Raw genomic sequence first — 12,658 nt, 5'->3', positions numbered from 1 at the left:
CAGTTGCCCAGATACTGATATTGGCCAAGCCTCTAAAATAAGTACAAGCCACATAGTACCGGAGTGACTTACAGAATTGAATTTCCTAGCTAATCCTAGTCTCCCCCTCACATGCACCAAAAGAAACAAATGGCGTTGCTTGTCTCTTACAGGATTGAATTTCCCAGCTAATCCTAGTCTCCCCTTCACATGCACGAAAAGAAACAAATGGCGTTGCTTGTCTCGACGAGGAAGTTGTTTCAAGATTTCAATCACTTCTCTAAATATGCCCATGCATCCGTATTCAGTTGAACTTACAGCAAGCATTTGCATGGTTAGGCGTTTAGATTCCCACGGTCACCCAAATCTGACTACAATGAATGAAAAAATTTATAAAATCAATTAAATAAAATAATTTCACTTTATAACATCTCTTTTAACAGACAGTGGTGAATTTGAGCATGACTGTTTTTCGATACAACGGAAAATTGAACTCTGGTTTTTTAATTAGGCCTGTTGAAAAGATATGGAAGAAAAGATATGCAGAGGGTTAAGAAAAACATTTTTACGGATATGTTAAAACGGCTGTAAGTAGAAGAGAAGGAGGATAATTTTCTTCCGTTTGCCTAACACGTTATACTCGAACTATCTAACAAATTATTGGTTTTTCAATTTACGGGAATTCGGTCGAAATTGGCTGACACTAAACAAGATGATCTAAATTTGAATGACTTCTTAGCTTAAATACCCTCTTGAAAGCAATTAAAAGCCGGTGATCTTTACATTTCGGGCTAGATTTATCAGTTCTCAATACCGGGGAAGTGCATATTGATAAAGTTTCATGGCTACGATTGTCGTTCTTCATCTGTGTCATTTGTGAGGTGTTTACACTTCGAAAAAGAAAAAAAAATTAAGATAAAAAATAATTAAACCAGACAGCCAGAGAGAACCAATCCCAATCCTGACGAGAGTTTTGTTTTATTCATCCTAATGACGATCTTGCGAGGAAGAGGCGATCATTTATTTTTGTTGTCCGTGATCATGATTTCGATGAAAGAAACTTAAGCTACAGAAGCCTTAAGACGAAGCAAGAGTTGCAAAAGATAGACCTCAAAATAATAGAGGGAAAAAAACTGTTTCTGCATGCATTCCATTTTGCTGTACATCATAGTAAAGGTTTGTGAATATTTGCGAGGCCAAAAAAACTTCCACTCACTCAAATGTGCGTGGAATACCAATACTCTCGCGCGATGAAACCGCTCGCGTCAGACTCGAATACATTGCGTGACCTGCTCTTGGAGTAGCTCATGCGTGACCCGCTGGAACACATTCAAGTTGACTAACAGTTCCAGCTTTGAAGATAATACTTTGAGAGGTTTGTTGAGAATACCTTTTGTTTTACAGAGCATTAAACAGAGAGAATTTAATGGAAGAAATTTGAATCAATGTCCCTAAATTCATTTCACCATATTTGACTTATTTCGTCTCGTTCGTAAAAAAATATACAAACAAACTAAACGCGCCCCTTGATGTGCTCTGTTACGTCATCACCGCATGACTCTTATTATCTCAAGGACTTCTTTAATAACATTTCCGTTCCGTTCGATAAAAATATAGACAGACATTGAGGTTGACCTTAAATGGACAAGAAGTTTTTAGTGGAGATGAGTTGTACGTATTTAAAGCAACGATTACTCTGGTATAACAGAGGATGTTGAACGGGTTTGTTTCAGAAGATATTATAATAGGTAAGTTATATGTGCTGTTGTTGAGAATTGACAAGTTCTGAGAGTTGTCCGGCAAGTTGTTATCTGCGACATAAGACTCTTCTAATGAGGTGAGTTTTCCTTCAAGGCGCACACCACAAATGCTACCAACCGTAATTTATATGCTAGTTGTCTTATTCAGTCTAAATTTGGAACTGACGGATAAAGTTTGCATTGTAGACGCTTTTATTGCTGATAAGAAATGTTAGCCGTGCGGTCTGAATAAATGTTTGACGTATGACGCGTGATGTTTATCTGTCGTGTCCAGAGGCTACGGAAAAGTAGGAATATATATCATTGTGAGCGATTTTCAGAAGAAATGAATTGATGGACAGAAAATTATTCATTGCGACATGAAAATGGCGTGTGAAAGCGGAAATTGCAAACGCTAAAGGCGAATTCTTTTAAGTTTCTCGTCCTTTTTTCAGTGCTTAGCGTTTTAACGAAACAACAAGTAAATTAACAAATTCTGCTGTGGATGACGAAATCTACGGCCTCAGGGCATGTACAATTTTTACCGATACATTGAACTTGAGTATTGTATGGACCAGCTACAGTTAGTGAGCAAAGAAATGTTGATAAGAACGTTACAATAAAGGTGATATCATGATGATTATGTTACAATAACCAGTGGGTTCATGGTCCCCATTTTCTTTGGAATTATTTTATTTAGTAGTATTAAGCCTTCTGTTTGAGTATTTGTCTTTGATTTCGAATGATAAGCTGCCGAGACGGTTTTGACTGCATCACTAACGATATTTTTATCTTCTTTGGGGTGATTTCCATAGATAAAATGACGACGCAGCCATCAATTCGAAGACTCGTTCCCCTCTTTTTTTCTGTTTTCATTGCTTCAACAACGTCAGCCATACAAACGTACCAAAAATTCGTTGGCCTTCCAGAAACTGGCGATAGAGTGGACTACAGTAACGCCAGTGAACACAGCAGGACTTTGATTATTCGCCACAATTTACCAGTGAGTGATCGGTGCCCTGTTAGGTCGAGGATCGGTAGATTTTAGTAAGATTTTCGTTAGCTGTTAACGACGATCAAAAACTTTTTCATGTTTCTTTTTTTTTGTGTGTGTTTTTTTTAATATTTCGTTTTATTTTGGTCACGCCTCTTATTTTTTTAAACGTGTTTCTTCTCTCGGCCTCTTTCCTTCTTCTTTCTTTGTCGGGATGCGCGGACAACAGCGAATTTTGTTGTACGTCCAAACAACTGAAGGACTCTCAGCGGCGTTCCCTCTAGTCAAGTTGAGTGTCTCTTTTATTAGTTATGAAATATTGTCTATGTTGCATTTATCGTCTCTTTTCTTATAACAGGGAAAAATATTTTTTTACGAGAGCAGCGAATTTTGGATTGAACTCCTCACCACAACCCCAGAGGACGACAATAATTCACTCGTAAAGATATCTTACACAGCACTTGCGGATAACAATCCAATATTGTTAGAAGTGGTAAGTCTTTTTTAACTATTTATCGACTACCTTGCCACAATCTAGTCCAGTGATATATCATGAACTAACCCCTACCTGCCCAAACATACTTCCAGCTAACCCTCTCCCTTCCTACCTATAGACCTACCTCCTTATCTCTTTACTAACCTGCCTATCTGCTTTACTACCAATCTTCCTACTTACCTACCTCTTTACTAACCTCACTAGCCGCCAGCCTGCCTCCCGACCCGTCCCGGGTCTCTCTCTGTCTCTCTCTCTCTCTCTCTCTCTCTCTCTGTCTCTCTCTCTCTAACCCTAACCCTAAGGCCTAATAAACAAAGTACCTACACTGGGCCGTAAATGTAGCCCCCCCCCTTTTTTTTGGAAATAATTTAATAAAATAGTCAAGAACAGATGCCTTGAGTCTTAAAACATATTGCATCGCAAAAAGTGTCTGAAAATGTGCGGAATGGCATTAGAGCGTGTCTTGATTTTCAAAAGTCACCGCCGTGGGAGGATGCTCCCGGACCCGCCTATTGGGTTGAGCTCAGTACCCACCATTAAACACCCACAACTGTGCTATCCGTTGTGCCCCCTAAGTTCAAAACTTGTTCATACGGGCCTGCTACTTACTCCCAAATATGTAGTTGGGCCTCCATGAAGCTAAGGCCTCTTTTCGCCTGTCACCATCAACATATAAACGCTACCATTTCTTTCTTCAGTACGCGCCCCAAATCAAGCTGTCAGCTGACACAAATGGAACAGAGAAGCTTCTAGTCATCATTTTCAGTGCATTGGTATCATTTTTCATCCTTGGACTCATGGTGTCCGCACTGTGTTATTTTTGTTACTGGAAAAAGCGGCAAAAAACAGATGCAAACGAGTCAGTTGAAGGTTTGTGCTTTATATTGACATTCATCTCCAGTGCTTTTAAATCTAAATATCAATTCTAACTGCAGATAATATTTTAGATTAATCGTTCTGCTCAGTTGCAAAACAATCAGAAGAGGATATTTTTGGTATCAATTGTAACACCAAATTATTTTTGACCTGAACATAATTGTTGACACTGATAAGAAAAAAAGGGACATTTTTTTATACATGTACTCTTCTTGAACAGACATTTCGAGAACCTCCTACCTGAGTTCGTCCCGTACCAGTCTGAATGGTGTTGGACCCTCACCGAGTGGTACACAGTTCTTGGTGGTGGCCGTTTGCGCATGTGTGTTACACGCTCAGCTGCAGACAGCGAACGTGGAAATTACTATTTACTTTCCCAGAGAATTTCTTCGTTCAGACTCCAGAGTTTTTTTGAAGTCAGAAAATAATAATGAAGTGAGAGTTGCAACCAACGATACAAGGCTGAAAATCAACATTTTTGGTAAGTACATATTTTAACTTTGTCTTTCTTGTCCACAATTAAAAAAAACAAACAAAAAAAAAAAACAAGAAAAAAGTGGCTTGTGTGGTTAATCCTGGTGATTTTGGGAGGAGCTTGGCACTCAGTCTGCCTGTGCGAACGGTCGCTACTAACTATAAAACTTACAGGATAATATAAACAGAATATGGAAGCGATCTTCGCAGTAATTAAGCAGTAGTGAAAATAAGGCCTGATAAGAATTCAGGCCTGTACGGGATTTGAACCAAAATAAACCCGTGAAGACCGTAGTTTCACCACTGCTTAAGTAGTGTTCATTACTGCAAGGATCGCTTCCATATTCATTTCTTTATCCGCAGTTCACGTACATGATTTCCATATATTTACAGTCATACTATAAACTAAGAGTTTGTAATATCCTGGTTGTTTATCAAAAAACATAAGGTTGATGAGAGTAAATCGCCCTATTAGCACTTTCAGAGCAACTTGAATTACAGCAAAGGAGTTTCTCATTCGACTTATCAACCTATATATGGTGCCTGGATAACAGCTTATCATCTGGCTTGTGGTCAAGGGGCAGTTGCTTGTCCTTAACATAAGGCTGAGTAGGCTACTTGTAACCCTTGAAGTTGACTTGAGGTTCAGATATCAGCAACAACTTTGCGCATTCGGTATTTGGGTGAAGCTCCCTCGGCATATTATTAAACATAAATAACTTAGGAAAAATAACATGTTTGGCTCTGAATAATGAGATTTTCAAAATACATGTATTCTCTCAATCCTTCTTCAATTAAAGTGACTTCTTCATAGAAATGAGATACCGATTGTGTGATTTTCCTGAATTTTTTCAGACGTTCCCAACGCCGGATTCATTTCTGAGAATAGATGTTTTGATAAAAATACATCATGTATTAACGGTGCCTGTGATCCTCTGGTGGGAAAATGCGTCTGTCCAAGGAGAATGCGAGCTATCAGACTTAAGGGTGGCAATGAAGAGGACATGCGATGTGTGTTCAGTAAGTTGGTCCCAGAAACTAATCATTAGATATATCTGTGGACTGAGTGTTCTATTGATCATTTCAGCAACATGATGTAGTTTACTTCTAAGATTTTCGGTTCACCACACAGACAAGACTTGTTTGTAGGACTTGCTTCATCGTTTTTGTTTTCTTGAGAACTTTGTGAAGAAAACCTAAAGAATCTTCTGTTCCTTTTTTTTGTTGTTGTAAAGAATGTGATCAAAAGTGCCAGAGTGGTTTCTTTGAAGTTTCCTCTTGCAATCACACGCATCAAGCTGTATGCAAAAGTAAGTTCACTCAAAATATCATTTCGTACAAGTTGTTGATCCTTTGTATTAGCGTTTAGTTAAATAAATGCATTGCTATTATGAATATAATCACGATTTTCTTTTACATTGGCTACATATGCAAAATCTGATAAACCTGAGTTGTACTATTTGCAAAAATATGTGAACGATTCATTGGGGGTCAATTGACTAAAATTTTGAGCTACATGCTTACTTCATTTCAATTACCTATGTTTTGCGTTTAATCTTTCAGAGTGTCGTCCTCAGTGCAGTTTTAAGGAATTTGAATCCGTTCAATGCACCGGAAAAACAGACAGAAATTGTACTGGTACAGTCACATTTTAGGTGCATGCGATACTGTTTCCGTTGCTTAGGTTATTAACAGTCATGAATCCAACGACAAACGTCTTCACCCTAACATTCTGATTCATTTTATTTTAGACATATCCCAACTGCCTCACATTCAAGTTTCTCCGAACATTGTCTATGAAGATGTTTTAAAGGTAACAACGGGACTGAAGGCCAGGGCCCCAGTTGTTCGAAGGCCGATTAGCGCTAAACCAAAGTTAAATTTTAATCGGGTTTGTTTATTCCTTTATTCAAAAGCCTTTTTGGGATAATTTCTTGCCTTCTTTTTAGAGCATCATATAATCATATTCTAGACAAAAAGAATTCAACTGAATTTTCTTTTAAGCTATTAGATCTGAAATCAGATTTCACACTAACCCTGGGTTATCTTAATCCAGCTTTGAACAACCCGACGGAGTATTGTATTTGCTCTTTTGTTCAGTATCGGTGGCCATATGCTTAAGTAAGCGGTTATGATCACCTAAAGCCCACTGCTGCTTGAAGTGATTCCTGAGGGTATTTGTCCTAGGCCTGTACCCCATCTGCAATTACTGGAACTTTCTCACTTTCCTGAGGGAATCCACTTACAAGAACTTGCCTTTAAAAAAATATTCCTTTACTCTCTTTAGGCTAAAGATGATATACCACTAAGAAAAACTGTCAGCAATGACTCAAGCTCTTCTAGCCTCTGGTTTAACCGATCAAGTGGTCTGGCGATAAAGCTTCGAATACTAACCATCGACTATGGCACGACCTTCCGTGAAGTCAAACATGACGCTAACGACAACAGTAAGCTTCCAAAAGACGTGACTTCACAGATTGTCCTAAGGGAATTATGCAGCTCTCCAGTTCCGGACTATTACCGGATAGATTTAAAGGAATCTTCTGAAAACGTGCAGATTATTAAAGGACAACCGAACACTCCTTGCCCAAGGTATGATGGGAAGTTGAAAACTCTGCCGACCCAAGGAAATATACTTTCGTGTAATGGCGCTGAAAATCCCGTCGTTAGGCTATTTGGCGTCGAAAACAGGAACCAAGACTATTGGAAAGAAGAGAGTTCCAAAGCTTGTCACACACTAAGGAACGATTGCAACAAATGTCGCAATGAATGTACGATTAGTTCCTTAAAGAACCCTGTCTGCTCTCTAACCAGGAGCAATACCTTACATGACTCGAAGCAAGAGTATGGAGAGCACTTTATGTATTGCTTTGATTGCTGTTTCCGAGAGAACTGCACCTGTTCGAGCTGTGCGTGTACGCATTACAAATCTTCATGCATCGATTCACAGGTCACTTGCGTTGGGGAAAAACAGTTCATCATTCCTATCATGCCTGTATTTTCCAGTGGGGGACATTTCAAATGTCACGTGAAGTTATCGAGAGGTCCCGTATTCGAGTTCGAGGCGTCTCTATGGAAAGATGGAAAGTTTTTGAGGAAAATTCAAGAGAAACGCGACAAGAACTATACCCAAGAAACTGGTCGAGAAACGACAAGCTACGACTATGGTTACATAGTTTTAAGACATTCCTCCAAGATCAGAAATAACTTGGGAACTTTTTTGATGATAAGTGGCAAAGTTGGAGAGTCAAACTACAGTGTGGGCTGGTATAAAACCGAACAAAAATCAGAACCACACAACACCACTGACAAGCTTTTTATTCAACCTACAGAACCTTTTAAAATAAACACGAACAGTTGGCCACAAGATAACTGCCAAACTTTCGACGCAGAGAAATTTTTGGTAATCTCGCCCAAAGCATCAATAAATAACTTTGAAGAGCTAACACAAGTTACGGCAAAAGTAGCTCATGAGGATAGTGGACGAGTGTATAAAGTATTCAACAACTCAGGCTCGCAAGAAGTCCATGTTGAGGTCCCATCTGAACGCTCCATACTGCAACATGTGTATCCAGGGACGGTTATATTGAATGATAACTCGTTTGCTGGAAAGCTTTTGAGAAATAGGACATTCTGGACCATACGTTTAACTGGACGAGTCAGCACCTGTCCAGGGTTCTTTGTGGCGAGGCTGACGGATCAAGACCGACCAGATGTAAACGTTTATTACTATGACATTGGTAAGTTCCGCCATTACTCCTTTACGAGGTGGACAAATGCAGAGAGGAAGGGGTTGAAGGCTATTCCAATTTCAAAGTGCTTTAACAGAGCACTCGATATTTTGTTCTAAAGAAGCTTTCTATTTATTTCATGAAAAATTTCCAAAATTGTTTCGAGAAAAGCCGTCCATGTGATCATAATACTCAAAGGGTTAAATTAACAGATAATTCGAAACTCAAACCATGAACGTGCTGTCAGTTTCCTTGAGCGCTGGTGCACCAGTAGAAGAAAATGCGCAAATTCCTATGATGTAATCCTTGGATTGTAACAAGAATCCCTCAAATATTTCTTCACAGCCCATCTGTTGCGAAAAATATTTGAAAATAATTCATTTAGACTTGTTTTTATTGTCACTTAATTTTTCAGCAATAAAAAATGAAGACTGTCTCTTCCAAGTGGAATTCAATCTTCCCTCTGGTGGTGACGCAAACTTGATCGATAAACAGTTTGTTGTTCGCCTAACAGACTCCCGCAAGACTTTAAAACTCATCCTCGTTAGTCCAAGAAGGATACCTGAATTTAAACCACCTGACAATGACGAAACTTTTGATCTGAAAAAGCTAGAAGTCTTTATTCCATTTGGTGGGGCAGCAGGAGGGATGTTTCTCTTCTTTCTAGCAATTCTTATTTACGGTTATAAAACACGCCCAAAAGATAGCTACCACCGTGATCGGGATAATGAACTACATTTCAGGCATATCTTGTTTGTCGTCTGGTTTGTTGGAGTAAGACTTGTTAAGAGTTTCCTTTTAACACTGACTGCCCTGTTTGTAATTCTGACTGCTATTCACCATACGAATGTAAAGACACTCGAGAAATACAAGACCTTTCACGAGCAACAGGCAAAACTGGAAGAAAAGTTTCTTCAGGAGATGGACAAGCACAAAGCACAAGAAATAGATCGCCAATGGTCGCTTCTTAGTGAAGGAAAGGCAGCTTGTGAGAAAAATTTAAAGGCGCTGAACGTGTTCTTAGAGAAACATTTCAGAGAAATGAGAGAAAGACAGGAAGAAGAGATGAAGCGGAAATCTATCCTGTACGCGGCGGAGGATCGGATCAAGAAACAATTTTCTGCGTCAAAAGCAAAATTCGAAAAGGAGAGGAAGCGACTTAATGAGCGACTGGAGGCGTATAGTAATGAAATAAATACCAGGATCTCACAGATTCAAGCGAAAATAGAGAAAAGCTTTTGGTTGAAGGTTGCTAAAGGACTTTACAAGTCTTTGGATGGTCTATCGAGAGCTTTTGGTGGAGGAGGTATTAAAAAACCTTTTATCGAGTGGGTCGGGCTATCGGTCAATTTTCCGAGTGTAAAGGCAAAACTTCCATCGTTTGACGACATTTTCCAAACTTTCGACAGTGAACCACCCATCGCCCCAAAAAGAGCACAAGACATCAATCTCACTATGTGGCAGAGAAAAACTCAGATAAGCGCAAAAGTAAATATTCAGCAAGTATCAGCTCCAAACGTTAACATATCACGCAATCTACGTATAGAAAGAGCGGAAGAGTTGTTAGCTTTAGAATGGATCGTGCAGCTCTACAGGAACGGGATTTTCATATCTGTATTGATTGTTTTTGATGTTCTGTGGTTTGTTTATCGGCATTGTAGAACATACCAGTTGGCGATTGTGCTTCTACATGGCTTTCCGAAAGTGTTCAAGCTGGAAGAAATACAAAAAAAAGAGGAGAAAAAGGAGGCCAAGAAGAAGAGGAAGGAAGAAAAGGCAAGGATAGATAAACAAAAAAACGAAGCAAGAGGAAACGAAAAAGAGACAAAGGTTGATGAATTTAATATGAAGAATCCAAATCTCGAAGATTCTTCCCGCCCACCTCGATTTATTGACTCTTCCCAAGAAAGTCTATTGGATCAAAGTCAAGATTCGCTTCCAAATGTTAGAGGAGACCAACCTGACAAAGAGATAACTTTGCAAGAGTCAAAAAGCAAGAGAGCCACTCGACTTGGATTAAAGGGGCTTGACAATCTTAACAAGGTTTTTCTAAAGTTTCTGGTCAAACTCAAACAGCTTAATTATCAGGTAAGTAATTCATATCGGTGTATATATAATTATTATTATTTTATCTGTAGTCCCTTAAGGGAGCTTAATCCCCAAAATATGTAATGGTACTTTTTTTCATCTGCTGTAAACTTCTAAGCTCACCGCGTAAGCCCTTGCTCTCTGGCACGGCCTGGGAGTTGGTAACCAAATCAAGGGGTTACAAGCTCAAGACAGGAAACAAACTAACGTATTGATTCGTCATGATCAAAACTAATTTAATCTGCTGCGCATTGATTTCTTGACTTCGCACCCCCTTGCTCTCAAGAATCTTATTAACTTGTACCTTTGTTTCTCGTTATAGATCAACAACACAAATTTTGTTCCGATGTGTTTGCTGTTGGTAATTGCCATTTTGTCGGTATATGTTGTCATAATAACTGCTAAGCACTCCATGAACGTCGAAACTATGGAAATTGTTGGATATTTCGACCTTAAAATGGCACCGCTTCTGACCATGAGGAAGATTGTCAACACAAGAATAACATCAAATGCTTTTTTGGTTAATGACGTCCATATTCCGTACTACGAGAACAGGTAATTAATCATCTCCTCTCCAACCGTGAGGGATAAAAATGAAGATAGACCGTCCAAACTAACAGAGTTTTTCCCATAAAGTTGCATCGTTTTGCTTTTGTTCAAGTGTTGGAACTAAATTCTTTTTCCAAATTTAGTCGATTGAAATGGAAAAGTTGTTTGGAATCGATCAGTTTTTTATTCAAAATTGAACGGATTTTTCGATAATAAGTTCTCTTGACACCCGTTATGGCAGAGTGCTATGCGTTCTCTTTGTCGAAGAAGATGACTAGTTGCTCTTAATACTGAAAAAAAAAATGAAAAAATCAAAATAGATTTGTTAAGGGAAATATCATTGTTGAAAAATGACAAAGGCGATGTATCATTTCTTAGTCAAACTTTGACATTGTCGTAAACAAAAACACTACAATTTTGAACACCGTTGTTAGTCGGATTGTGGATGCAGCCTGGCACTCCTTCCCATGATGCAATCTGTCCCTTCCTCCGACCATCCAGCCATAAATCCTCGATCTGTACCGTTGTATGGTTCGAAAGTTTGTTCATTCGGCTCATTTTTATCTTCTTTTTTTTTATACTTTTTCTTTTTCAGAGTGAATACAAGAATCTCGTTCTACAGAAAGAAGGCTGAAATGTACCAAGCGTATCAATGCGCAAAAGCTGACTTGCATAATGAAGAGTACTGCTCGTGGGCTCAGGAGCCTGGAATGGATTGTGATGGAGTGGGACCGTATAACAAGGACTTTTTAAACAAGCTGACGCAGTTTGAATGTAACTTAGAACCGGTTATTCCACAGAGGTGAGTTGCAATCCAATAATTTTCATGAATTTGGGTTGGAGAGCGCAAGTATTATCCTCGAGTTACTTTCAGTAAACTCTCGTTTCATGCCTTAATTCGTGTAAATAACAATTTTTTAGTTCATTAGCAACAACGTAGGGGATGGGGATTCAACGCCATCCAGGATAGCCACCGGAATGGCCATTGAGACTTGTTTCTTTTCATTTTGTTGGAGTTTTCGCCAATTTTAGCAAATAAGTAGAGCTTTTATCTACATTCTTGTGGTTTGAAACAGTTTCAGTTTTATGAATGCAGCTTTTCGTTCATTTCAGTGGAAACCGCGAAGCTTCCTTTTATTTTAATATTATGCCTCTTAACCCATTAGCCGTCCTCCACCAAACTGTACGAAATAAGTATGAGTGATGCAGAAATTAAAACGATGTTAAGACGACAGATACTATTGGAAGAGCAAGCTAATTTTTCACGTGCAATGTTTTTGTTTTTGTTTTTTTTTTAGATTTACCAAGTTCGACCGTTTTCGTTACAAAGAAGTCCACAAAAAGGCTCTATCTCCTTATTTGGCAGCCCTTCGAGGAGTTATCTTGGACACGTTTTACATGTTTTTGGTTATCATTGGTATTGTCATCCTCTCCAAAGTACTGGAAATCGCATTGTTTTTCTTGCTTAAGAGATTCGATCTAGTACGCCAAGTTAAACACTATCAAACGCACCGAGACCTCAAGGGGGAGTTAAGTGTTCCACATTGTATCAAATATCCTTCAAATGAGAGCATCATTAGGCATGTGGGACCTCTTCACATGTCCAACGAGATGATAGCGACGTTTGGGTCGAACATCCACGAAGGAAAAAGTATCCTATGGATCAAGTGAAGAATAAAATCGTTTTGATCCCAATATTTCTGACCATGGACTACTTTTAAACTAGAGCTAT

General features: G+C 38.9%; 1 protein-coding gene across 1 annotated transcript; it reads left to right on the top strand.

Annotated features, from left to right (window-relative positions):
- The first annotated feature begins 1,681 nt into the window (after window positions 1–1,681).
- LOC131785232 (uncharacterized) lies at window positions 1,682–12,606 on the top strand. The gene is made up of 14 exons (XM_066165896.1): window positions 1,682–1,816; window positions 2,534–2,721; window positions 3,071–3,205; window positions 3,907–4,078; window positions 4,305–4,565; window positions 5,414–5,578; window positions 5,794–5,868; window positions 6,122–6,196; window positions 6,310–6,371; window positions 6,846–8,298; window positions 8,705–10,377; window positions 10,700–10,932; window positions 11,522–11,728; window positions 12,225–12,606. The coding sequence occupies exons 2-14, from the start codon at window positions 2,539–2,541 to the stop codon at window positions 12,595–12,597; spliced, it is 5,067 nt and encodes a 1,688-aa protein (XP_066021993.1). The 5' UTR covers window positions 1,682–1,816; window positions 2,534–2,538; the 3' UTR covers window positions 12,598–12,606.
- Window positions 12,607–12,658: the final 52 nt, after the last annotated feature.

This window comes from Pocillopora verrucosa, chromosome 4, assembly GCF_036669915.1.
Source record: "Pocillopora verrucosa isolate sample1 chromosome 4, ASM3666991v2, whole genome shotgun sequence".
NCBI classification, from domain to species: Eukaryota; Metazoa; Cnidaria; class Anthozoa; order Scleractinia; family Pocilloporidae; genus Pocillopora; species Pocillopora verrucosa.
Note: the sequence above shows the minus strand (reverse complement) of the source record. Positions and strands in the feature narration are given on the sequence as shown.